The following is a 26,611-nucleotide window of genomic DNA, read 5'->3' as shown; positions in this document are numbered from 1 at the left end:
CAGGCAGGTCCGGGATTGAACCCCGGGACCTCAGAACTGTGAGGCCAGCGCTTTACCAGCTGAGCCACCGTGCCACGCCACCACCTCACAGGTATTTTGGGCAATTTCCTTTTGAGTGCGGCAGAACTTTTCCACCCCAACGAGGTGTGGGGGGATGCGGTGCGGTGTGCTAAACGAACGTTTCCATCCAGAGAGCCAATTGTTGTTGATTTCCCATTTCTGTAAAAGGGAACGACATGCACACATGGGCACATTGGGTAAAAAAAAAAAAAAAAAAAAAGAAAAAGAAAAAAAAAGTGTGGCCAATTTGTGGGCATATGCACTCCCCCCGCCCACCTCCTCCCCGTCTGCTGCCTCTAAATAATGTAATGACTAGACACAATTTCGTCAACGCGGACTCATTACAGTAGCAAATCAAGGACAGCTGCATTTGCAAAGTTCTTCTTGTCCTTTGTTTTTCCCAAAAACAGTTACTCAGCAACTCAGGCACTCACAGGATGAGCACATTCGAAGTGTGGGGGTGTGTATGCAGTTTTACATCACGGAAGAGAAGGACCCATCTTTCCAGGGATGGCAGAGAGCGTCAGGCTGCGGATTAAGAACCTCTTTGAGTGGAAACCGATGTCTGGCGATTACCTTGTCTGATAGGGTGGGTGGCGGGGGGGGGGGGGGGACGTCTGAGGGGTGACTCAGCCTTTATGAAACCCAGATAACTTTCTTTCGGACATGCACACACACATAAATGCTGTTTTATCTTTTCGGGAGAGTCAATTCAAAATGTAGCAGAGAATCAGAACTTTGCAGTTCATCTTGACAACAATACCAAATGTTTCATAATTATGCTCGACACATGAGGCAGCATCAAGAGGGAAATCTGGACACATTTTCACTAGGTGGTGCTTAAGTACTTCAGTCTTCTTCTTTTCCTTTCGGCTTTTCCCGTTAGGGGTCCCCACAGCGTGTCATCTTTTTCCATCAAGCCTATCTTGTGCATCTCACCCTGGAGAAAAACAAAAAAATCTGCACTTTTTTCTGCAGCCCATTTTTAAAGTTTTTTTTTTTCCCACAATTCAGTTTTATTTCAAAATGATTCGTCTAGTTTTTCTAACCCAGCGGCACGGTGGCCTCAGAATTCTGAGAACCATCAATCAAATCCAGCCTTGCTTGTGTGGTCTCCCCGTAGCTCCTTGGGCGGGGGGTTTCCTCGTGGGTACTCCAGTTTCCTTCCATGTTACAAAATACATGCATGGTAGGTTGACCGACAACTCTAAATTGCTTATGGGTGCGAATATGAGTATGAACGGTTGTTTAAATGTGCCCTGCGATTGGCTGGCGACCAGTTCAGTGTGTACCCCGCCCGCCTCTTGCCTGAAGATAGCTGGGATAGGCCGCAGCACGCCCACGACCCTAGTGAGGATCAGCAGCACGGGAAATGACTACAACTTTCTTTCGGCTTGTCCCGTGAGGGGTCGCCACAGCGTGTCATCTCAGATGAACGCTCATATTTGTCTGGCACAGTTTTTACACCGGATGCCCTTCCTGACGCAACCCCTCTTGGGGAGTGGAGGCCCCCAGTGAGAAACAAACTCACGACTCCTGGTTTACCAAACCAATAGTACGGGAAATGAATGAAAAGAAAACAAACATGCCATTTGAAAAGGGGTGTATTAACTTTCTATATCCACTGTTATCCCCTTTGATCTCTTTTCTTAAAGGTGGTATTATTAACTGTGTTGACTTATTAATTGGGGTGGCACGGTGGAGTAGGTGATAAAGTGTTGGCCTCACAGTTCTGAGGTCCCGGGTTCAATCCCGGAGCCGCCTGTGTGGAGTTTGCATGTTCTCCCCGTGCCTCCGTGGGTTTCCTCCGGGCACTCCGGTTTCCTCCCACATTCCAAAAACATGCAACATTAATTGGACACTATAAATTGCCCCTAGGTGTGATTGTGAGTGTGTCTGTTTTTATCAATATGCCCTGCAATTGGCTGGCAATCAGTTCAGGGTGTACCCCCACTCCTGCCAGCTGGGATAGGCTCCAGCACTCCCCGCGAACCTCATGAGGATAACCGGCGAAGAAAGTGGATGGATGGACCTATTAATTGTATTTATGATTGTGGCGATGGATTCCATTTTTTTCGTGCTTGAGCACCTGCACCCCAAAATGACTGTGCATTTACCTGAAATACAGTATTGTATCCCATATTTGCAGCAGTTATAAAAGAACAGTAAAAAAAAAAAAAAAAAAAAGCTCAACTTTGTGGTGCTTTCCCAATAAATTCCTCCATCTCCTAAAACACATCGTGATTCATCAGCCCGACACTCACACACACATGCGGGCGCACACAAACACACACACACACACGCATGTGAATGCGCGAGTGTGGAAATGACAGAGACGAGAGAGGCGGTCTGGGAATGCTGAGCGGGGTTAGAAGTGGGGAGGGGGGAGTTGGAAAGTTGCAACTTCAGGGCAACGTAGACCGCATGCTACGAGCAGGAATGCGTGTGCCTTTGTAGGTTAGCAAAATGGATAGAAGAGAGAGAAAGGGACAGGAGGTGGAGGAAAGACGCACAGAGGGAGGGATCTGGAGTGGGCTGCAGCGTGGCTTGATGCAGGTCTGAATGAAAGGACCCCTCTCTCTCTCTCTCCTCTGCTGTCTGGAGGCACGCTGTCCGTTCACTGCGACGAGTGAGCACATGTTCCGAGAAAAACAAAACAGAACGCGCCGTTTATTTATAAGACGGAAGACCATTTTTTGACTCAAGCGGCGTTCATTTCCTTTCCTGCGCGATCTGCACCTCCTCGACGAGGCCGGATTACATCGTTGCCATGTGGCTGCTTTCGTAAGGATTGTGCAGCATCCAGCAAATGTTTTGTTTTGGACAACTTGGCATGTGATGGACATTAGAATTCCAAACTTCTTTTTTTTTTTTTGTAAAAGATTAAAGCTTAAGGGTTGAATCTGAAACACTGAGGACTTTGGAGGCAACGTCCACAGACTACCTACAGCAGATTTTAAATCAGAAAGCACTGGACCTGGATCACTGGAACCACTTTTTATTTTACTTTGTTTGACTCTTGGAATAATCCATCATATAGATGTGGTTTGTGGGTGTGTCTTTTCAGAGTTACCCCAAGTGAACTCTCGGACGATTTGCAAACAGGTGTGATGTGTGGCCAGTGTGCTGTCAAGGAAGATCAATACTTGACAATCGGTTGTCGATTGAGCTAGCGTCAGCGTTCAAGTTCAAGTGTATATTCTCTCATGACACCTGTTCACGTCACATTTGTACTTTTGTCCACATCTAAGATCACATCACACATTCACAAGCTATAGATGATTTATTCTTAAAAAAATGACCTTACCAAACTGCAAACTGAACCAACATCACATCCTGGGATGGGACTCGCCTCTCAATCTTCTTCTCACCACGCTGCTGCTTTTCACCCAAGTGGGGCTGGGGGGCTGTCACCCGCAGTGTTTGGATTACAAGCCGCCTTTCGAGCCCCAGAAGCCGCTGCTCTTCTGCAAAGAGTACGCCAAATTCGGATGCTGCGACGAGGAAAAGGATCATCAGCTGTCGGTCAGGTTTTACTCGATCATGGAGCACTTTGATCACGCCGGTTATGTCACCTGTGGAAGGTACATCCGCAGCATCCTTTGCCAGGTAAGCATTAAATATATATTCGGATTGATGATTACAGAAAATGTGATCATAATGATCATACTGCAAAGTAATGCAAGACATAAAACAGCAAACACATTGTAATAAGCATTTAAGATCTGTAGATGGTTTGAATAAATAACCAGCTGACAAGAATTTTAGTGAAACTTTTGATAATAATGAAATAAACCAAAACATTAATTTTTTGTGTATAGGCACGGCTCCTCATCTCTTTAAAGTCTATGGAATGTGTAATTTCTAACACAAGTTATCTTATCTAGACGTAAAAACAACTGTTCCATAAAATGGATAGCCTGTTCGATGTATTTACCCAAAAAAAAAACAAGTGTTTATGAATTAAAGTCTGCGAACTTTGACCTAGTTTTTATGACCTGCAAAACGACTAATTTCGTGGGTGGACCTCGGACGTCACAAATTCTGGGATGGGCTGTTTTGCAACAACGATAACTTTGGAGTCTTTTGTATTTACGCTGAAGAAAAACCCATTCATTTCGAGAATTCCTCAGTGATTGTATGCTAAAACCAATCCGTAAAAATCATTATTATTTTTATTTTATTCTTATTATTAAAACTGTGCCAAAGAAATATGAGCGTTCATCTGAGATGACACGCTGTGGCAACCCCTAACGGGACAAGCCGAAAGAAAGCAGCATTATATTATTATGTTATTACTTATTTGTGAAATTATACCAACTTAGACTACGTTATCGGCTTCTGTGTGTTTTTGGCGCAATAATAAACATTTTATCCGCAAAGTAGTTGTCGCGTACCAAATCACTAAATACACGGCCGAAAAGACCGAAAACTTCATACACACATTCAGAATATCAAACCCTTTACTATTTATCAGTTAATGACTAACTAAACCAAAACAAGAACTTCCCAAACACTTCCCAGTCGATATTTCCGACAGGAGGCATATCCTCCACGATGGGTCTTACTGCTGTCTCGGCTTCTTCGTGGCTCGCTACTTCGTCTGAATTCAAATGTGTGTGCTGTCTAACTAGCTCAAATTGATAACCTTTAACCCCTTCATAAAACTTGCATTCGCCGTCTTCGTAGGACTCTTCAGAATAATGTTCGTCGCTCGAATTATCGGAAAATTCATCGTCGTTCTTACAGTGTATTCCTACGGAATCCACGATGTTGTCACAACGTCCTACGTCAGGCCCCCGATTGTCTTTCTCCGCCACGTTTCCGTCCTTTTCCGGCGGATACAGCAATGTGCTATCATTTGTTGCAGATAATCAAAAAAGAAAAATGTTTCTTTCATAACGGATTTAAGATTCGTATTCAGCATAAAAACTGTATAATATTGGCAAAAAAGGTGCATTGCAGTCCTTCCATTCCCTTTAAGAAATGCGCTGGTCTCAGCGTTTAATGTGTGTTCCAACTCATTAGAGAATTGAAAGACCACATTAACATGCACGTTACGCCAACATCAGAAGCAACAGATGTGGTCCGAATGGGTAGCACTTAAAGCTATTTTGAAAACAATGACTCAGACTTGCAGCGGTCTGCGGCAATTTCCTCATAGAGGACTTGGAACCCTAATAAACAGCTGTCCATTTCAGACCTGGCAACATGTGCGTCTCTTTTTTTGGGCTCAGTGGTCCGAGATACAGCTTTGCACTCAAACTCCCGCGACTTGCTTCCTGGCGGGGTGAGCCGTGAAACCAGTCACGCCTGCAGATTGCATAAGTGAATGCTCCTTGTGTAACTTCACAAAGTCTGAATTAAAAGCGATCTAGCACGAATCAAGATCGGCCATAAACTTCAGACAGAGTTTGACACTGAAAACAAAAACGGGATGATGTTAGGACAATGACATATCTTGTGACTCCTAAAATATAACTCTGCGGTAATTACAGCGTTCAGAGGTGCTCTCAAAGCAGTGGAGCGTACTTCTGGAGTGAATATACAGTTAAGTTAGCAGAACTAAAAAAGAAAGAAAAAAAGTCAGCTCAAGACTAAAAGGCAAATGAATGGTCATTTATTTCTCAAAACCCTTTTCCTGATTTCCACCAACCACATTTGTCAGGACACGCTTGACCACTTCCTGGGAATTTTTCTTTTGACAAAGGCGCAACACTGAGAGCCCCTGATCTAGCTCAACGTTGGGAGCTTCCTGGCACTGACATCAATGAGAGCGAAAAAGATCCTCCCCACAAATTTAATGGACCAAACAAACATTCACATCCTCTTCTGGCCAGGGGACAGGATATGTCAATTTCCTCCGTGAGGGATGAAGAAATAAAGAAAAATATATCAAGTGAGAAAAACGAATATACTGCAACAGAGATAAATTGATGTTCCAGCAACTGAAATACAAACATTCATTTACTTACCATAGACGTGTTATTGTTATTGTTATAGTCTGGTGTGGCGGAGAAATATGTTAGAATAGGACAGCACATGTATGAGGACAGCAAGACAGCGGTGAGATGGGCCATTGGTGTGTCAGAAGAATTTAAGGTGGAGGTGGGACTGCATCAGGGATCTTCTCTGAGCCCCTTCCTGTTTGCGGTAGTAATGGATAGGCTGACAGATGAGGTTAGACCGGAATCCCCTTGGACTATGATGTTCGCAGATGATATTGTGATCTACAGAGAAACCAGGGAACAGGCGAAGGAACAATTAGAAAGATGGAGGCACGCACTGGAAAGGAGAACAATGAAGATTAGCCAAAGTCAAACAGAGTATATGTGCATTAATGAGAGGGGCGGTGGGGAAAGAGCGAAGCTCCAGGTAGGGTGGACAACTTCAAATACTTGGGGTCAACAATACAGACAAACATTCTGTCACTGGGGGTGTTTTTGGTCATGTTTAACATTTCACATGAATGCAAAAATAAATAAATGAATAAACTGCAAATGGAGGATGAGCGTGTTAGTTGTTCAGTCGGGGCATGTGTGAGTCACAGCAAAAATGACACCAGCAATAATTTTGAAACGCAGCACTGATGTAAATTATGCTTCTGCAGCAAAGCTTTCACTTGCTGATTCACTTCCACATTGAGCTGAGTTGCATTGCTTACTAAAGCCTGCGTTCATATATCACACAGACACCAACAAAGGATAGATGACAGAAAGATGGTGGATATCAAGGGGATGCGCATGCTTATGTTAGAATTATTTACGGTGACTGGCCCATCATGGATATTATAAAGTTTATATACATTACATATTGGGTGATTGTAGTTCCATCACTCTTGTATTTCCCATCATGCACTTCAATTAGAATGTAGAGGGAAAAAATTTGTAGTGAAGTCAAATTAAAAATGGTCAATTCAAATACTCCATCCATCCATCCATCCATCCATCCATCCATCCATCCATCCATTTTCTTCACTGCTTATCCTCACAAGGGTCGCAGGGACTGCTGGAGCCTATCCCAGCTGTCAACGGACAAGAAGCAGGGGACACCCTGAACTGGTTGCCAGACAATCGCAGGGTACATAGAGACAAACAGCCACAATCACATCTAGGGGCAATTTAGAGTGTCCAATTAATGTTGCATGTTTTTGGGGATGTGGGAGGAAACCAGAGTGCCCGTAGGAAAACCCACGCAGGCACTTGGAGAACATGTAAACTCCACACAGGTGGGTCCGGGATTGAACCCGGGACCTCAGAACTGTGAGGCCATCGCTTCACCAGCTGATCCAGTGTGCCGCCAATTCAAATATTATAAACACTTAAATAATTGGACGGGAAAAAAAAAACATTTTTAGCAAATGTGTGATCATAAGGGGTTGTAAAAAAAAAAAAGTCTACATAAATAAAATGTTCCAGACAAGACAGTGATGTGTCATGGACACACAGAAAAAAATTGAAACAAACAAATCAACCTATTCCATGAACTAACCCGAACCCGATGATGTCATTTGTTAACAAAAATGAACTTGGGGGAGGGTTTAAACCACTCACTCACTCTCTCACTCACTCACTCACTGAGATGATGGTTGCTCTTCCATGTGCTAATAAATATGACAATGCACAAAAACCAAAAGTGTCACCGGTCATTCCGCTCGAACGAACAACGCTGAAATATGGCCTTTTATTCTCCGAATAGGCAAATCCAGTTCACAGCCCCAACCACATGACGGCTTGCATTTCGTGTCTCCGTGTGCCTTGTGTTCACCCTTTTGGGTGTGTTTGAGAATGCGGTTTTGACTTAATAGCTGGCTGAACCTTGTCTTGAATCCATTTATACCATACTTCACTTACACAAGAACAAATACGCGTACACACACACACAAATACGAGCTGTACAACCAAAGGCCTGCCTGGATTTTTGTGAGGCAGCTGCAGGGGAATAAACACACATCCTCTATTTATGTGTTACTAACTTTCAGTACTGAGATAAACTATTGTAAAAGGTGCTCAACACTGCACTGCTTTGTGTGTTTGTCTAATCTAACCAGATTGCCCAGATATCATTAGCTTTTATTTTGTTAATAAAGAACTAAGAAATCACATTTTGAGCACATTAACAAACATATTAGTAATTGCCTTGGTCAAGTTGGAGTTTGAGCTTTTTTTTTTTTTTGTGGGTCCTCTTTCACAGTCTAGTGGAAAGAAAACATCCAAATATAAACATGTAGGTGCTTTTCTGCCGCAGGCGTTTGGAGTGTTTTGTTTGCATGATTTAATATAAATAGCGTAATTACATCATTCATTCATTCATTGTTTTTGTAGCCTGATGCCAACTTTTCTGATGCAATCTGATGACATCACTGAGTTGGTTGAAAAACAGTTGAAAAGTGGGTTTTTGCATAAATACACCGTGTCGTTGAAGTTCTTATGGAAGGATTTGTTTTTGCTACATAGTTCAGCCATTATGTACAATTGAAAGTATTGCTGAAAAATACCAACAATAAAAGATATCATAAAATATGAATCAGTTTAGATTGTTAATTAATCTTAATTTTTCCATTTAAACAAACCCATGCTTCCATCTTTGTGGTAACAGTGTGGAAAAGTCAATTTCATTGCATAATAGGTCCATCCAACCATCCATTTTCTTTGCCGCTTATCCTCACAAGGGGCACGGGGAGTGCTGGAGCCTATCCCAGCTGTCAGCGGGCAGGAGGGGGGGTACACCCTGGACTGGTTGCCAGCCAATCGCAGGCCACATCGAGACTAACAACCACACTCACAATCATCACAGTCAATTAAGAGTGTCCAATTAATGTTGCATGTTTTTGGGATGTGGGAGGAAACCGGAGTGCCCGGAGGAAACCCACGCAGGCACGGGTAGAACATGCAAACTCCACAAAGGCAGCATAATGGGTCAAGCGCCATAAATAGACTGTATATACAGTAAATGGCAGGGAAGAATTTGAACAGCTCGCTGGGCCGCATTACTATACCTATACTTTGAAATACATACACACATAAAAAACAATTGCCAAGTGTTTAACTGAAAATGCATTTCGAACACTGTGCAGGAATGTTCTCCATACGCTGCCCATCTGTACGACGCAGAGGATGCAAACACACCCATGCGCATTTTGCCCGGACTGTGTGGCAGCTATTGCAATGACTACTGGCACCAGTGTCGATACACACTGAGTCTCCTCCTGGAGGACCAGGTGGACCCAAGGCAGTATGCAAACCTGACCGCCACGCTGGAGGAAGATCACAGGCTGTTCTGTGAATTTCTGGAGCTGAAGGACAAACAGTACTGCTACCCTAATGTCTTGACAAACGCAGGTATGCCTAGAGCAACAAAACCACAGTGAGAATAAACGTGCATGATATCTGAAAATTGAACGAGGAGAACCCAGAAGTTATACTGTATCTTGTCACGTTCATATAAATTAATCACGGATATCACAAAAGAGCAAATTATAAAGATTTGCTCAGCTAACAAAATAGTCAATTTTAGTGACCTTGACAAATCAGATTGTAAAAATGCCTCACTATATATACTTAAGAGGCTAACATTCAGCCAACATAGAGGACCTGCTTATTTCTAAAAAAAATATATATCTTTCTAACATGCATGCAATCTTGATCACTTTACACTCCTCTTATCCACCTGCAGAATTAAATGCTAATCTGGGTTTGGTTCGAGAGGATCCCGAAGGCTGTCTCGAGATTTGCTTGGAGGAGGTTGCAAATGGGCTTCGGAACCCGGTGGCCATGGTCCACGCCGATGATGGGACACATCGTTTCTTTGTGGCTGAGCAGCTGGGCTACGTTTGGGTGTATCTGCCAAACGGCTCCAGGATCGACCGTCCATTCCTCAACCTCACACAGGCTGTCCTGACGTCACCTTGGGCTGGAGACGAGAGAGGATTCCTGTGCATAGCCTTGCATCCAAGGTAAGTAACTCACGTTTTTGGACACTTTCAAACACTGACAACTGAAGAAAATATGAAGCTTATTCCTCACATCTTCGGTATCTTTTGTCCACTCAACTGCAAGAACATTTGTGAACTCTTTAGTCCTATTTCATATCCAATGTTCTAGATTGGGGTCAAGGTGAGGTTCCAATCAAGTTCACTGTGCACCAAAGTGTCATGTTGGAACACAGAAGGGCTTTCTCAAGAACTATTCCCACACTGAATTGTCAAAATCTTTGGGTTAAAATCTTAGTAAAAAGTTAAAATCTAACCTTTACTTAAGGGTCTAATCCAATCAGTTCCTCATTCTTCTTCTTCTTCTATTCCTTTGGGTTTAGGGTTTGCCACACCGTGTCATCTTTTTCCATCTAACCCTATCTCCTGCGTCCTCCTCTCTAACACCCACTGTCCTCATGTCCTCCCTCACAACATCCATCAACCTTTTCTTTGGTCTTCCTCTCCCTCTTTTGCCTGGCAGCTCCATCCTCAGCACCCTTCTGCCAATATACTCAGTCTCTCGTCTCTGGACATGTCCAAACCATCGAAGTCTGCTCTCTCGGACCTTGTCTCCAGAACATAATGAGCTCATTTCTAATCCTATCCAACCTGCTCACTCCGAGCGAGAACTTCAACATTTTCATTTCTGCTACCTCCAGTTCTGCTTCCTGTTGTTTCTTCAATGCCACCATCTCTAATCCGTACATCATGGCTGGCATTATATTTGGATATGGGTTTAAATACTTTTGTCAGTTATGAATATATCAATACATGCACTTTTTAAATGTAGATCTTTTTACTATATTTTGTAGTGCAAAAACAAACCCTTCACTGTGTAGCCTTGATGACCTATTTGTACATTTACGTCTAGGTTCACCACTGTCAGAAAAGCTTACGTTTATTACTCGGTGTCCGTCAAGAAGGAGGAAAGGATACGCATCAGCGAGTTCACGCTATCAACGCATGATGACAACCAACTTGACCACTCCTCGGAGAGGTGAAAGCTGATGCGCCTGTATTATTGTGGTCAATCTTAACTGAAATCGGAACTGAGCGCACCCTCTTGTTTGCTCTTCTTCCTGTAGAACCATCCTGGAGTTGGTAGAACCAGCGTCCAATCATAACGGCGGGCAACTTTTGTTCGGCCATGACGGATATTTGTACATCTTCATTGGGGATGGTGGTCGAGCCGGTGACCCCTTTGGAAAATTTGGCAACTCGCAGAACAAGTGAGTATCATCACGTCATCATGCATCTCACAAGTGCTTGTGGGAGTATTGTGCGTTTGTTGTTACTCGGTAGTAAATACTTGTGCTCCATTTGACTTGAAAGTAACGCATATCACTGTTTCCTTTATGAAAATGAAATTGACTTGGCCTTCAATACAATTTGTTTTTAACACTATACAGGTGGGGCTGGGATTTGAACCCTGAACCTCAGAATTGTGAAGCAGACACTCTAACCGGATACTCCTTTGGCTCGGATGGTTGAGTGGTCATCTCTCAACATTTGGTTGTATGAATCCAGGTACCCCGTGTGGAACTAACCCTTAGCAATATACTGAACCGTCAGTTGTTAGAGCAATGGCCTCACAGTTCTGAGGTCTGGGGTTCAAGTCCCTATCCCACCTGTGTGGAGTTCTCCCCGTGATTGCGTGGGTTTTCTCCGGGCACTCCGGTTTCATCCCACATCCCAAAAACGTGCATTCACTGGAGACTCCAATTCACCCCCAGGTGTGATTGTGAGTGGGGCTGTTAGTCTCGATGTGTCCAGCGATTGGCTGGACACCAGGGTGTTCAGGGTGTACCCTGCCTCCTGCCCGATGATAGCTCGGATATGCTAAGGCACGCCTGTGGACCTTGTAAGGATAAGTGGCTCAGAAAATGAATGGATGGATGTGATGGAGGTGACAGTGTTCCATTGGAAGTACAAAGTTATGGAAGTGAACCCCGTTTGTGTGTTGTTGTGACTTTTGGCTTGTCAGGAGATGCCACATTTACTTGCCTCTTGCATGATTTGTTTTGCAAAGTTTTTACAAGCGGACACAACCTACCAATTTTTTTTTTTTTTACAGTCTTGGAACTTCCAGTGGGTGGGTATTGTGGCACTGGCTACGACTCAAATTCGTGCTATAAAACCCATTTGGTACAGAGTTACAGTAAATAATTGCTTTTAATCTACCAAGGTTTTGACCAACAGACTGATGAAAATAACCATAAATTTCCACGTTGCCTCCATCTGTAAAGAAAGGGTGTGTTGTAGCAATAATAAAAATAGTAACACTATTTTATACTCGTGGTTTATGAAACCGATGTCAGGGGACAATTACTGTACCCATTCATTTATTAAAATGACTGAAGATTATTTCCTTTACCGTTTTGGATAAACATCGTTAATTACCTCATAAATCTCATATAAGCCGAACCCTCTTCAATAAATAGACCATATGTATCCATGGGGGCGGCACATTAGAAACCTGGATAACATATCAGCCTCACAGTTCCGAGGCCCTGGGTTCAAATCTGCCTGGCCTGTGTGGAGTTTGCATGTTCTCCCTGTGCCTGTGTGGGTTTTCTCCAGGTACTCTGGTTTCCTTCATTATCCCCAAAACATATATGGTACATTAATTGGAGTTTCTAAAGTGCTTATAAGTGTGAATGTGAGTATGAATGGTTGTTTGATTATATGTGCCCTGTGATTAATTGGCGATCTGTCACGAACCTCCGGTACAGGGGCGGACCCAAATGCAGGACTTTGAGGCAGAGGCATGATGTTCAATGTAGTTCATTCCAGATACTGCAGTCTGACAAGGCAGAGGTACAGAGACGCTAGGCTAGGCGGGAGCCAAAAGAAATGCAGCAAGGTCCGATGACTATAGGGCAAACTAAGAACTCAACAGGACAGGATCAAACTAAAAGGCACAGAATCGCTGCGACTAGGGTTACTCTAACTTCAGCGCAGACGTGGAGAGTCCCACAGGCAGTGGATGCAACTCACTAACACAAAGCAACGAACTGGCAAATGCCAGTGACAAAATCCCAACTTAAATGCCCGTTTAGTGGCCAAGTTTTGCTCATGACACGATCAGTTCAGGGTGTACCCTGCCTCTTTCCTGAAGATAGCTAGGATTGGCTCCACTGCGCCCACGAACCTTGTGAGGATAAGCGGTTCAGAAAGTCTGTATCTGTATTTTAGGGCTGTTTTTATTTACATGTTACAGTATGCAATTTAAAAACCAATGAATCCAATTAGCTGTTATCAATCACGCTGATTAAGCCACAGTCTTGAGGCAAAAGTAGGCAATGCGAGTCATCTGCTCGTATTTAATGAAGGTCAATATTTCATCATAAGTACCGACCAAAACAAGTATGTCACGCCTCACGATTTAAATACTGCTCGTTTAACATAGACATGTCATCATGCCATGTAATCTAATGTATTAGTCATGTATTTTTCATCTTTTTAGTGGTTACAACCTGAAACCTCCTCACCAGACAGCTCCAGTTTAGATTTCTCCAAGTGTTTGTGTTGACACGCGGTTTAACTCGCACACTTCTCCAAGTCTAATATTGACATTACACATGGAGGCCCGCTGCAATTTGGTATTTAGAAGGTTGCGAGGAGGGAAGTCTGGGGCTAGAGAAAAGGCTACTGATAGCTGTAGTCTATTTATACCAGTTTGATAATCAAATCCAAGAGGCACGATCAGGTTCGATGCGTCGGTTTGACTGGGTTGATTGTTGCCAATGATCACGAGCACGTTGTGTAGAAAAAAAGTCACATTCTGTATTTTCTCACTCTATTTTGTAGATCAACCCTCCTTGGCAAGGTGCTCCGCGTTGATATTAACAACAACGACGATGGTGCACCTTACAGCATCCCTTCAGACAACCCATTCCTGGGCGAGAAGGAGAGCCTCCCAGGTACATCCTTTACAGTCTTGTATTAATTTTACATACATTTTGATGAATTTATTGACTTGGAAATGTGTCCTTATTCCTGAAAATGATAACCGTTGTAGCTCATTTGCATTCATTTGTAACACAATGCATTTATATCCTTGAATGCCCCGTTGCAGAGATTTACGCTTACGGTGTACGCAACATGTGGCGTTGCTCAATTGACCGTGGAGACCCGAAGACCGGCTTCGGTCGAGGAAGGATGTTCTGTGGTGATGTAGGACAGAACAAATATGAGGAAATAGACCTCATACTTAAAGGTATTCAGAATTATGTTTTTTTTACTGTTATTGATATCAGAGCTTTATCTCAAAAAGTGTTTGCATATTAAAGATTTTTGGGGAAAAAAATGTATATGAGATCACAATACACAATTAGGCCGCTAAGCCACTGACCTTAATTAACTTTGATTGATTTCTAGGGCAGTAATACATCAAAATGTAGAAGCCTTTTGTCTCCCACCACACTCCTTTGTTACACTCTTCTGTTGTACAAATGTTTGAAATGATATTTTGAATGCTTGGATATGCTAAACATTTTAATGATGTAAAAATCATCATCCTCATCAATTATCAATGAAATGAAAACAAAATACTGGTAAACCACATTTTAGCATCCATCCATCCATCCATTTTCTTACTTGTTATACTTTTTTAATTTGTAACGATTTGGTACCTTTCATATGTTATTTTAGTTGTGCTGCTTATCCCGTAAATATATGTTTTTTTTTCATGATTTAAAATAAACAGACTTTCCAATTGGGTATGTCCTATGTACAGTATATTGGGATATTGGTACCCAAGAGAAATAACTACCTGCAAACACAAATTTCAGTTTTATGTTTATAAAAAGGCATAATATACACAAACAAGTTTTTGCATTGTGAGGGAACAGAATGTAATTTTATAGATGTTCCATTAACATTTCTTGATGTTTAAAGGGGGCAATTATGGATGGAGGGCGAAAGAAGGCTTCAGCTGCTACGATCGCAAACTCTGTCGTAACTCTTCGCTAGGTAAGGAGACTTTATTTCACTTTTTACATCTGTCACTTGAACAGAAAGCTGCTGAAAAACACTAAGTTTTTCCACTGTTATCAAATACAGCGCTCTGTAAGAAGCGCTCAAAATTATTCAATTGATTAAGTCTGCAAAATAAGAAACCAATTATTAATAAATTATGATCCCTATATCTAAACCTACTGTATTATGGATGTTACACACCCCTGAAATTATAAATTACAGCGTATAGTTCAATCTGTGCTTGCATGGGCCTCCTCCCACCAACATGCATGTTAGATTCATTGAAGAGTAAATTGTACTTAGGTGTGAACATGTCAGGAACCTGCGGTACGGGGGCGGAACCAAATGCAGGACTTCAAGGCAGAGGCATAACGTTCAATGTAGTTTATTCCAGAAACTGGGTCATACATGGCGTAGCAGTCCGACAAGGCAGAGGCACAGAAACGCTAGGCTAGGCGGGATCCAAGAGACATGCAGCAAGGTCCGATGACTATTAGGGCAAACTAACAACTCAACAGGACAGGATCAAACAAAAGGGCACAGAAACGCTGTGACTGGGGTTACTCTAACTTACTCTTACTCTAGCGGAGAGTCCCACAGGCAGTGAATGCAACTCACTAATGCAAGGCAACGAACTGGCAAATGGCAGTGACAAACACTCCAACTTATATGGCTGTCGAATTACAGTCACATTGTTAAACAGCTGTGAGCAGTAACTGGTGTCACCACCCAGAGCAGTGGCGTGGACCACGCCCCTCTCGGCAGTGGCCAAGCTTTGCTCGCGACAGAACATGAGTGTGCATAGTAGTCTGTATATATGTGCCTTGCAAGTGAATAGCGGCCAGTCCAGAATGTACAGTATCCCACCGCTCAGCAACGTTAACGAGATCAAGTGGGATAGAAAATGGATGTATTTATAACCTACATAATAAACAAACAACAAAGCAACAATAACAATTTCCAGCGTTGTGATCACACGTGACTTTCCATTCTATGCAAATTTGTTGCTCTTTGTATATGAATGTTTGCAAGATTTAGTTTTCATTTTGCATCCTATAATGACAGATGTGCTCTTTCATACATAGATGACATCTTGCCTATCTTTGCCTACGCCCATAAGTTGGGCAAATCGGTCACGGGGGGATACATCTACAGAGGTTGCCAGATGCCCAATCTAAATGGACTCTACATCTTTGGAGACTTCATGAGTGGGTGCGCATTTCAGCCTTGGTCTCAGAATAAAAATGTCTCTCGGATGAAGCCACTTGAGTTGAACGTGCGTGTTTAAGCATTAATTAACAGTATTCTTGATTTCTAGGCGTCTGATGTCTCTGAGGGAGAATGCGACGACAGGTGAATGGCAGTACAATGAGGTCTGTATGGGAAGAGACCAGACCTGCAGGTTCCCCAAACTCATCAACAGCTACTATAGATACATCATCTCTTTTGCTGAGGACGAGGCAGGCAAGTACTCTCTTTCCAACATTGGGAGGGTGTGTATAAATTAGTTTTTGGTTATATGAGAACTGTGTAAATGGATTGGAAATCTACACTAGATTATAAATTAAAGTGGAGTTTGCTTATTCTTTAGCCCTATGGCGCATTGGGATTGGGAAAAATGTATCTCACGGATATATCCCCCCCCCCATCAGCTCTCTACTAATCACAATTAACAGTTGTGAACAAGAAAGCATTGTTATCGATTTTAAAAGTTATTTGCGCAAAAAGGCTAAACTCAAAGGTCATAGCATCTGGTCGATATTTCTTTTCAGGGCTCTCAAATGAAACTCAAATGATCTTTATACTTTAAAGCTTGATTGTTACCTGTAAATCAAAGTAATACAATTTACTTCGATTGTTCAATGTTGTTGAACAGTTCAGACATAGAAACCGATATTGTGTTCACTTTCAGGGACTGCTTTTCACACAAACATACATTTACACAAAGAATCCTCAGTATACTTTAAAATCAATATGTTTTGCATTTTGGGACTTGGTCATTCTGTTTCATCATTGATCATTCTAAAAAAAATTTTTAAAAAACGTCACCTACCCCCCTGTCGATTGCGACAGGCTGGCTGCTTGAAAAGTAGATCTTGGGGTAAAAAAAATCTAGGCACCCTGATATAGACAAGCAGCCATTCACACACAAAACTATCAATTCTTCTTCTTTTCCCCTCACCTTGTCACATTTGGGGGTCGTTTGGGTGAGGAATATCATCATCCATGGAATATACAGTCTAACATCATCTCTCAACCTAGTCATCATCACAGTAAAGAGGAAGGGGATCAGACTGGATCCCTGATGGAGTCCCACTTCTAACTTAAAGACTCAAAGACTTGCATAGTCCCTGCTTTGACTTGGTTCCACCTGTGTAAATTATATAATTTAGTGCATCGTTTTAACTGTAACTGGATTAATCAATTGTCTAAACAACAAATTTATGGGCATACACACAGTAAACCTATTTTTGTGTTCATTTTTTCTGCTTTGAAAGTTTTTTTTTTTTTCTTATTTTTATCTCACTCTGTCCTCTCATTTTAGGTGAATTGTATTTTCTTTCAACGGGTGCCCCAAGTGCAACCGCCAGAGCAGGAATTATCTATAAAGTAGTGGATCCCTCCAGGTACGCACTGTCACACAACTTCCGGTGTGTGGAGTGTATTCATTACACTTTGTAATTCTCTGACCACATTGCTTCCAACAGGTATAATATAAAATCCTACACCTGTTTGGTTTTAAAAATAAATACCTCTGGTTTATCAAGTAATATATGCCTCAAACAAGTAAAAAAAAAAAAAAGCTCAAATCATGAACATGAACGGAAGTCATGAAAAAATAAACTATGCAACCTCAAAGCATATTAATAATTTACGCGGGTGCCTTCGTTTTTCTCGTAGGCGGGCAGCACCAGGTCGATGTAGAATCAAGCCCTCCCCAGTAAAGATAAAGGGAAAACTTCTTCACTTCTATCCCAAAGAAGGTAAGCTAAATGTACAATTTTCACATACGACTTCTTTCCATCATTGTGTTTTACATGAATTTACCCGTTTCATCTAAAAATCAAAGTGTCTACCAGTAAGTACTTTGAGGATTTATTAGGTTTCTATTGCAAAAGGGTCCCAATACTTATTTCATGATGAATTCCAACAATTTTACGATTATGTAACCCTCTGGTGTTGCATTAGTTGCAGTGGAGAAAAGCTATTGTCGTCCATTTATTGGTCGAGTGCCTTTCTATGTGAAATTTAATTTAATGGGTGGAATACTGTATATCCATTCCAGGTACTGTACCTTGTCATATTTATTTTCTTAGTTGAAAGAATATGTGTATCACATGGAATCTTGCTGATATGATATGATGCCTCTACCCTCATTTAACATCACATCTTTGCACAACACACTATGATGAGAGTAAACTAAATTGCAATGCATCAAATGGAATTTCACAGAACTGTACCGCATAGATCAGTGGAAACGCATCGCAATCAATCTTTCCAAGTACCAAGGTATATTTTATCCACTAGTAGAAAATTACATCAACCTTGATTGCTTCTTTTTTCGGCAGAATTTGTAATCGACAAGAGACCAACGACCACGCCTGTTCCCACGACAACCACGAGGAAAAGCACCCCAACCAGAAAAACGACAAGAAAAACTACAACACCGCCACCCGCAACCAGAAAAGCCACGCGCCCGCCACCGACACCAGCAACGACGAGAAAACAAAAAAAGACGACAACAATAAGACCAACACCGACAACAGTGGCTCGCTCCACCTCGGCAGCCACTGTGGTCAAAGCTACACCCACCGGTAGGCTTTTTGGCACACCCGTCTACCAAAACAAGTCCGCTGTTAGGACTAACATTCAATCCACCAGTCGAGGTGTGCGCATCAGTGTCACGCCAGGCCTTCTTTTTTGCACCACTCTAATCTACATTTTAACATGCTATTAGCTATTTAACATGGGCTTCTTCGTGAACTTGTTTGTGAAAATGTTTGTCGTTTGCAATTGCAACTCAACTGCTGTCCGTCTCACTAACAAATAACTGGAAGACTTCATCTCAGATGCTACTTCATGGCATATATTTAAAGAGTAAATTGTTGATTAATTTTAAATGGTTTGGCCTTTTTTTAGGCTACGTCTCAGATCATTCCCGTCCACTAATGTATTTATTTGATTTTTTTCCAAAATGTTCCCACTTTTTGGTTATGATGTGTTTGAGGGTAGATTTAAAATTTATCATAACTCAAATCTGTAATTATATCAGAGTGGGGTCCTATTGCACAGAATGTTCAGTGTTTGTTCTAAAATCATGTAATGAATATAAGTTTTCGATGATTCATATATATTGAATGATTTTAATTTTACTCAGCAAAACTCATATAATGTAATATATAATAGATTTTAAAACATTTGAAATTAAACAGCTTTTCACTTTTTTGGGTACAAAACTCAGACAATCACTTACATGTATTTATGCTAAACAGCAGATTTTGCTGTTCAATATTCTTTTTATTAGTATTGGGTAGTCAGGAAAAATATAATTTACATACAACAGATGTAGGGGTTGCTGTCGTTCCGTTCAGTTACCGTAAAAATGTTGCTTTCATTTCTGTGCTGTCGTTTTTACAACAGCGTGCTACTCTTTGGCTGGTACAAGAGTCTCCGGCATGTTGTGGCCTTATACTTTGTGCTTTATCTTTTTACAGTTGCACTATAATTTAATCAATTACGATGATATTATTTATTTGGAATAAATTTTTCCTGCATCAGCCTCAGTTTGGACAATGATCCTTGTGTGTTTGTCTTTCCACGTGTCCTCCAGCTATGCTAATTTGAATTGCTTCCGTGAGGTGCAATCGTAATGACCAAACAGTTCCAATATTACAGTAAAGAGGGTGATTCTGTCTCTCCCTCAGGTTATCGCACAGCCGTCTACACCGCAGCCTCCTCTCGGATTCAAACCCCAACTGCTACTTCAACAAGGAGACACACGAGACCCCCTCAACCCCACCCCACTACCACTTCCCGACCAATATCCTACCCACATCCACCTCCTCCTCTATCCACAAAGCAACCCTATAAGTCTTTTACCACTGCACGTTATCCTGAGCATCCAAGGAGGCGGACAACCCCGCGACCTCCATATTGGAGTCCGAAACCCACATCTTATAAGCCCCAGAGACCCGTGATAAATACCACTCAGACAAAAACACAGGAGGGTAAGCTTGGGTTAGGAGAAAAGAACGACGATGCACAAGGGCAGGAAGGTAATCAAGTGAATAAGAGTCCCAGGGGACGAGGCAGAGGTTATGGTTACAAAAGAGTGAGAGGAAATGGGAGGATGCGTGTTGGCTCAGTTCGTCTGGTAAGCTCAGACGGTCTGTCGGACCGAGGACGAGTGGAGATCTTTATCCGTGGCGAGTGGGGAACAGTGTGTGACGACCTTTTCACCACCAAGGCAGGCACCGTAGTCTGTCGGCAGCTCGGCTTCACGACAGCACTAGCCGTTATAAAGAGGGCCGGGCTGGGCCAGGCGGATCGCAGCGTCAGGATCTACCTGGATGACGTGGAGTGTGAAGGCAGGGAGAGGTCGCTGCTTGAGTGCAAGCGATCCAGAGTTGGGAAGCACAATTGTTCGCACGCTGAAGATGTGGGGGTGATCTGCGGTTAGCATTACTGGGAAATAGAAGGGACTGCCAGATGAATATTATATAAATTGTTACAACTAACCCACTTCCTCGAAAGAGTTCTTTTAAGAACTTTATGCATTCTTTGGGACCTGTGTTGAAACAGTAGCAGGCTGTATATTTGGTACTACTTGGGCCTTCAGCAGGAACTTAAAGGTCCTGACTCCACCTCTCAATACCACTACTTTGAGATTGCAATTAGAGAAACCATACATACTATATTCAAAAAAAAGAAAAAAAAACTAGAGCAGCACAACTGTACCATGTACACCATTTGGAGTACTTCACAATCAATATTTAACGTATAACATGACATAACATCACAAAACACTGAAAGAAAACATACTAACCAGTGATGCTGTTCATCACATTTATTGATTAGTGCAGACATGTATTGCTAGTTGAAGACGATTGGAACAAGTTATCTTCTGACCATCTAATCTGAGCATAGGAAAATCCCAACATCATTGAGGGCCAACTTGATGTGAGGATAAATTCAAAATCTGAATCTGAATCAAAGGAGTAGTCTCGTTACTACTTTTGTTTAAGTCCAGCACTCCTGATTCTGAAGGCTGTGAGCCAATCGGATTTGCAAGGCAGCACAAAGAGGCTGAAATCTGACAAGAAATTGAAAAATATTATCATGAACTAGAAGGAAAGCAGCCAAGAGAAACATTAGTAAATAAAAACAGTAGTGTTGAGAATAAATTAATTTAATGGAACAAATATTTTATCAGTTGTTATAGTGCTGAGGCCACCAGATTTCCTGGCCCTAACTGCTCAACACTGGCTCACAAGAGCTCCAAGGGCATCTGCATACCATACTGGTAATGACTGACAACAAATATGTCACCAATATTAGTAGATAATAATCATAGCAGTAATGAACTAAAATGAATGCATTAATTTTAACCAGAAGCTGCATATCTATAAGGTATAGTTGTCAGATATCTTTAAAGATAGGGTACGAAAATGCCCACCAATGGTTTACAGTCAAATGCTATCTGGGATGATATGTAAATTTATTTTTTTTTTTTTACTTAAATGTTTTCAATCTTGATTTTTTAAAAAATGTTATATTGTATTGAAAGTACAAATCAAAATTTAAGGAAAAGGAAAATGCTGGACATTCTTTATTTTGAAAATATTTTTTCCACTCTAAAGAGTGTTGTGTTAATAAAGATACCTGCAAAACATAATTTTTTTTCTCATGTGTTTTCTTTTTTGAAAGGGTTATTAAATGGAATGAAGTATAAAATGAAAACAGGAATTGTGGCTGAGACAAATGCGACGCACTCAAAGATCATTTCACACTGGAGACTGTGCATTGTAAAACTTACAGTATTTTACTGGTAGTAGTGTTCCTGTAAAATAGTGTAATTTATTCCAACATAAGATTGAATTAATAACCAGTATATTACTGTACTTTCTAACATGACTCATGACAGCTACATAGTGGAAAAGTATTTTACAGGACCACTGCTGCCAGGTAAATTCTGTCATTTTTAGTGATCGATATTTTTTTTACAGTAATAAATTAAGATTCATAGCACGTTGACTAATTTTGATCAATTATATATTCTCATCACAATTGTTATGATTATTGATGATCATTTCTAAATTATTATTATTATTTTTACCCTCATGTGGATAAGTGGCTTAGAAAATGGATGGATGGATGGATGGGTGGATGGATGGATGGATGGATGGATGGATGGATGGATGGATGGATGGATGGATGGATGGATGGATGGATGGAGGGTCCTATATGGTGCCTTGTCATTCCCTGCTTCGGCTCCACTCTATGGATAATGGCTGCTCCTTTCAATAAACAGAAAAATCTCCTCCACCTTGCTGATACTGAAGATTAAAGTTGCGATAGGAGAACAGAACAGCCAACATTTCCGCAAAAGCACTTCCGTCACATGACAACTCATTGTCTGTGCTGACTTTTGTCAATCTTTGGGCTTTGAAAAAAAAAGACAAATTAGAAAAGTAACAACAGAAATGTAATCAATCAATAAATTAGCCGTTTACCCTCACAAGGGTCGCAGGAGTGCTGGAGCCTATCCCAACCACACAGAACATGACATCTTGAAATAAGGTCGATATCAGCCCAGTACCGACCGGTACCTGGTATTAGTTCTTGTCCACTCCTAAAATAAAAACAGTGCAGAATTTGGGTTATGCATAAGTTCTGCATTTGGCAAATGAAGTCAAATCATTTCTAGACGGCATGGATAAATGGCAGAACCCTATAGAGCTCATGCACCTACGTCATAAAGTCACATGACTTTTGTTTACCTCGCCATATTGCCGGTCAAGCTAAGCATTGCTCAACGCTAAGTTGGTTGGAGACAACACGGAAATATGTCTTATAGCACGAGGCCCAGAGTCTTGTCCGATACCGTGAGACATTTAGAAGGTGAAAATAAACGAAGGTATGTGGAAAAATTAGATAAACTCGGCACAGAAGACCCATATTTAATGCCGAAATTGATGTTTTCGCCGATAAGAAATTGGACTGTTAATCCGCTTTCGGTTGTCTTGGACAACTGGATATACACATGTATCTGGTGAGTAATTCGTCGAGATTTACACGGAAAAGTCTGAAAGCGTATAAAAGTCACACACACACACACACACACACACACACACACACACACACACACACACACACACACACGTGGATAGCGTGCTTTTTGCGCCCGTGCTCATTGTGTGCGTGTCAGACACTGGACAGACAACAAATGAGATAGCAGCAAACTGTATAACCATGCTCTGCTCACTTTGCACTGTACAGGATGTGTTACAATAGATTCTACTTGGACTCACTAAATATATTAATTACATTAAAGTGTAGATTCCACATGAGCCAATATGACTTGGACAAATATCCTGCAGTCGCATCCGGCAACACATGGTAGAGTCACAACAGCGTGCAGTCATCTGTAACTGCATCGTGTATTGACCCAGATTCCGGCTCAGGGATTTATGTGAATGAATATTCAGAGAGATACATGCGTTTGATTTTAAAATTAATTGTCCATGCTTTGTCCCCATTTAAATGCAGATTTAGCATTGCATTGTTCCAGCAAAGCAGTATTTCTATTTTAAGAATTGAGAGAGTGCGTGATGAGAGTGATTATTGTCATTATTCTCATCATCCACACAGTAGCCAAATCGCAATGAGTCCAACTGGAGGCCTGTGACGCACTTGAGGTGGTCCAGTCGTCCGTTCAAAGGACGTCTTGACCGAAAATTTCAAGGCAACAGGCCTGTAGTCATTCAGACCCGAGATTGCAGATTTCTTGGGGACTGAAATGATGGTGGAGTGTCTGAAGCAGGTTGGTACTTCGCACAGTTGGTGAGTGTGGGGTGTGTATGGAGGTATTAACTAGATTAAGCAGTTGTTGGAGGAACATGGGTAGCGTGGGGAATGTCACGGTATGCGTTACTTACTGTGGTATAGCGGTGGTCTAGAGTATGATTTTCCTTGGTTGGACAATATTTGTGCCGTTTGTGTTTAACAAATTTGTCGCTGAGTTTAGCTTTGTCAAAATCTCCTAGACTAATGAGGGCCGAGTCTCTGTTATTTTTCAATGTCGTTAACCGTAATTTCCGGCCTATAAGCCGCGACTTTTTTTCCCCCCACACGCTTTCAACCCTGTGGTTTATGCGGCGATGCGGCTAATTTGTGCATTTTTTTCTAACGGCCGTGAGGGGGCACTCAAGCGGACTAGGTAAGCGTGAGACTGGTGGAATATATGTGCTGAGGAAGTGACTTGTACCAGTCCGGCCCTGCTAGTGCTGCGCTAGCGTGTTACTGCCGTGTCTCAGTGATTTTTACCAGTATGTTTTTTTTTAACCGGCTCTGTTAGTGCGGCGCTAGCATTAGCGTAGTACTAGCATTAGCACAGTGTCGCTAACGTTAAACTCTCTGTGCACAGTCTATGTAAATGTCTCATGTTTCAATGCGGCCACTTGCAGCTTTTACACACCGGCTGTACCAAATGGTATTTCCTTTACAAATGTACTGGGTGAGGCTTATAACCAGGTGCGCTCTGTAGGCCGGGAATTACAGTACTTGTTTGGCGAGCTTTAGCAACTCTATGTTCATGCCCTTGTGTATTTGAGTCCAGAGATGACCAAAAAACACAAAAACGTAGACAATACTACGGAGCACCATACCGAGGTGACCAAGGTGGGTAGGCACAATCTTGAAAAATGACTCGCAACTATGATCATTCTAATAAGCAATATAATTTTATTTGGGATTATCATAGGCACTTTAAACGGTAATAAGCAGCTCAATGATGATGACCTGACTCTTAATTTAACATGCGTTAGAATGTGAAATTCTGAACTCAGCAACATCCCCAGAAATAAGCGGGTTTGTGCACTTATGCAACCATCGCTGTTGTTTTTTTTTTTTTAGTTCCCCTCGAGACTTTATTTTCAATTGAGTTGTACAGCCTACAGTCCTATTATTGGTGGAACAAACTTTTGTATACTTTTGTATATCTATGTATGCTCCGAAATGCAAAAAAAAGAAAAAGGAGATAAGCAGTGATATGGAGATTGCATTTTCATTCACGTAAATCCCATTTCTAGTCAAAGGTCACTCAGGTCACTAGGAAAAGGAAAAAAAAAATACATATATACAGTATATATATATATATATATATATATATATATATATGCAGGCATGCGCTCTCTCTCTCTCTCTCTCTCTCACAAACACACACACGCATACGCACACAGGTTGGCCCAGCTGCACAGATGGTAGTAATGGGTGATGCTCCAGGCTAGTGGCACAGCTCTAACCAACACATGGAAATGCACAAAAATAAATAAATAAAATAAAACACAAATACACAAAAATTCCCATGGATGTACACACACTCTGGGCATACAACCCAAATAAGGCTGATGTTTCATTTATGTGTTGAATGACTCAATCACTCTTTGTCAAAGTTGATTTCCATTTTCAATCAGATTTTTTTCATTTTTTCCTCTCGCCAGCTGCAGCGTGCATGTGCGTATGCATTCGTCATATGATCACACACTGACATGGGGTCTATGTATCTCGGTTGATTCTTTCAATGATTTACAGCTGTGGTCTCACGCCCGTAGGAACCTCTTTCATTATTGATGCCTTCACAGTGGTTGGTGGGATACTCAGCTAAGCACTCCGTACATAAACACTTTACTCAATATGTGCAATTTTTTTTACCACTAGATGGCGCAAGTGACTGTCATCCTGTGTATACTGTGCGTGGACATGCATAAACCGTATTGAGCGTGCACTGTATAATTCATGTGCTGGGATTGTGAATGGCGTTCACATGGTGAGAAAGCGTTCCACGTTCTCAGCCTGTCGCTTCTATTCCAGAAGCTTCCTCGCTTCTAGGAAAGGGGCGGATGGAATAAACAAGCAAAAGGGTGAGCCAAGTGTGTATTGAAAGAAGGACAGTGGGTGTAAGGCAAGATAAAGAAAAAAAAGGTGATAGAGGACAAGACATACAGTGGGGGGAGAAGATAGAGGGAGAGCAGGGCGAATTTGGGAAGTGTAGGGTTGAAAGTGAGGGAGGGAGAGATGCTGAAAGGAGAGGCAGAAGTGAAGGCGGGGAGAGGGATGCTGCATTTCAGAGATAGCACAGACTGGGGCTGCAAGAGCAGACAAAACGCTGGAGAGAAGCAATGAGGAAAATACCATATAACAGGATTCCTATTCAGGTAAAATATTAAATAAATTGATCCAATACTAAACTAGCAGAATACTTTTAACTAATAAAAGGCCTTGGGATGTATTTTCTGGATTTGCTGAATGTCATAAAAATCAGTATACCCGACAAGACATTCAGCCGTCCAGCCATAAGTCTTTGCATATGTCTTCATC

General features: G+C 41.7%; 1 protein-coding gene and 1 long non-coding RNA gene across 2 annotated transcripts in view; one reads left to right on the top strand and one right to left on the bottom strand.

Moving 5' to 3' along the window:
• Positions 1-26,611, bottom strand: part of LOC133505238 (uncharacterized) — a 73,966-nt gene that overhangs the window by 24,511 nt on the left and 22,844 nt on the right. Inside the window, exons 2-3 of the long non-coding RNA XR_009796181.1 lie at positions 6,036-6,290; positions 3,368-3,527 (exon numbers count right to left, since the gene is read on the bottom strand). This is a non-coding gene — a long non-coding RNA (uncharacterized LOC133505238). The remainder of the gene's footprint in view (positions 1-3,367; positions 3,528-6,035; positions 6,291-26,611) is intronic.
• Positions 3,358-21,706, top strand: si:ch211-136a13.1 (HHIP-like protein 1). The gene is made up of 14 exons (XM_061828299.1): positions 3,358-3,669; positions 9,137-9,401; positions 9,736-10,015; positions 10,905-11,030; positions 11,119-11,262; positions 13,844-13,956; positions 14,112-14,252; positions 14,933-15,007; positions 16,099-16,225; positions 16,332-16,477; positions 17,559-17,640; positions 17,915-17,997; positions 18,583-18,828; positions 19,939-21,706. The coding sequence occupies exons 1-14, from the start codon at positions 3,358-3,360 to the stop codon at positions 20,691-20,693; spliced, it is 2,895 nt and encodes a 964-aa protein (XP_061684283.1). The 3' UTR covers positions 20,694-21,706.

The sequence above is a fragment of the Syngnathoides biaculeatus genome, chromosome 8 (genome assembly GCF_019802595.1).
Source record: "Syngnathoides biaculeatus isolate LvHL_M chromosome 8, ASM1980259v1, whole genome shotgun sequence".
Taxonomy (NCBI): Eukaryota; Metazoa; Chordata; class Actinopteri; order Syngnathiformes; family Syngnathidae; genus Syngnathoides; species Syngnathoides biaculeatus.
Note: the sequence above shows the minus strand (reverse complement) of the source record. Positions and strands in the feature narration are given on the sequence as shown.

Bases quoted from the DNA above. Each gene is read 5' to 3' on its own strand.
- si:ch211-136a13.1 (XM_061828299.1), top strand. From the start codon at position 3,358: ATGACCTTACCAAACTGCAAACTGAACCAACATCACATCCTGGGATGG. The intron at 11,031-11,118 runs GTGAAAGCTGAT...TTCTTCCTGTAG, and splicing joins CTTGACCACTCCTCGGAGAG to AACCATCCTGGAGTTGGTAG. The intron at 17,641-17,914 runs GTACGCACTGTC...TTTTTCTCGTAG, and splicing joins AAAGTAGTGGATCCCTCCAG to GCGGGCAGCACCAGGTCGAT.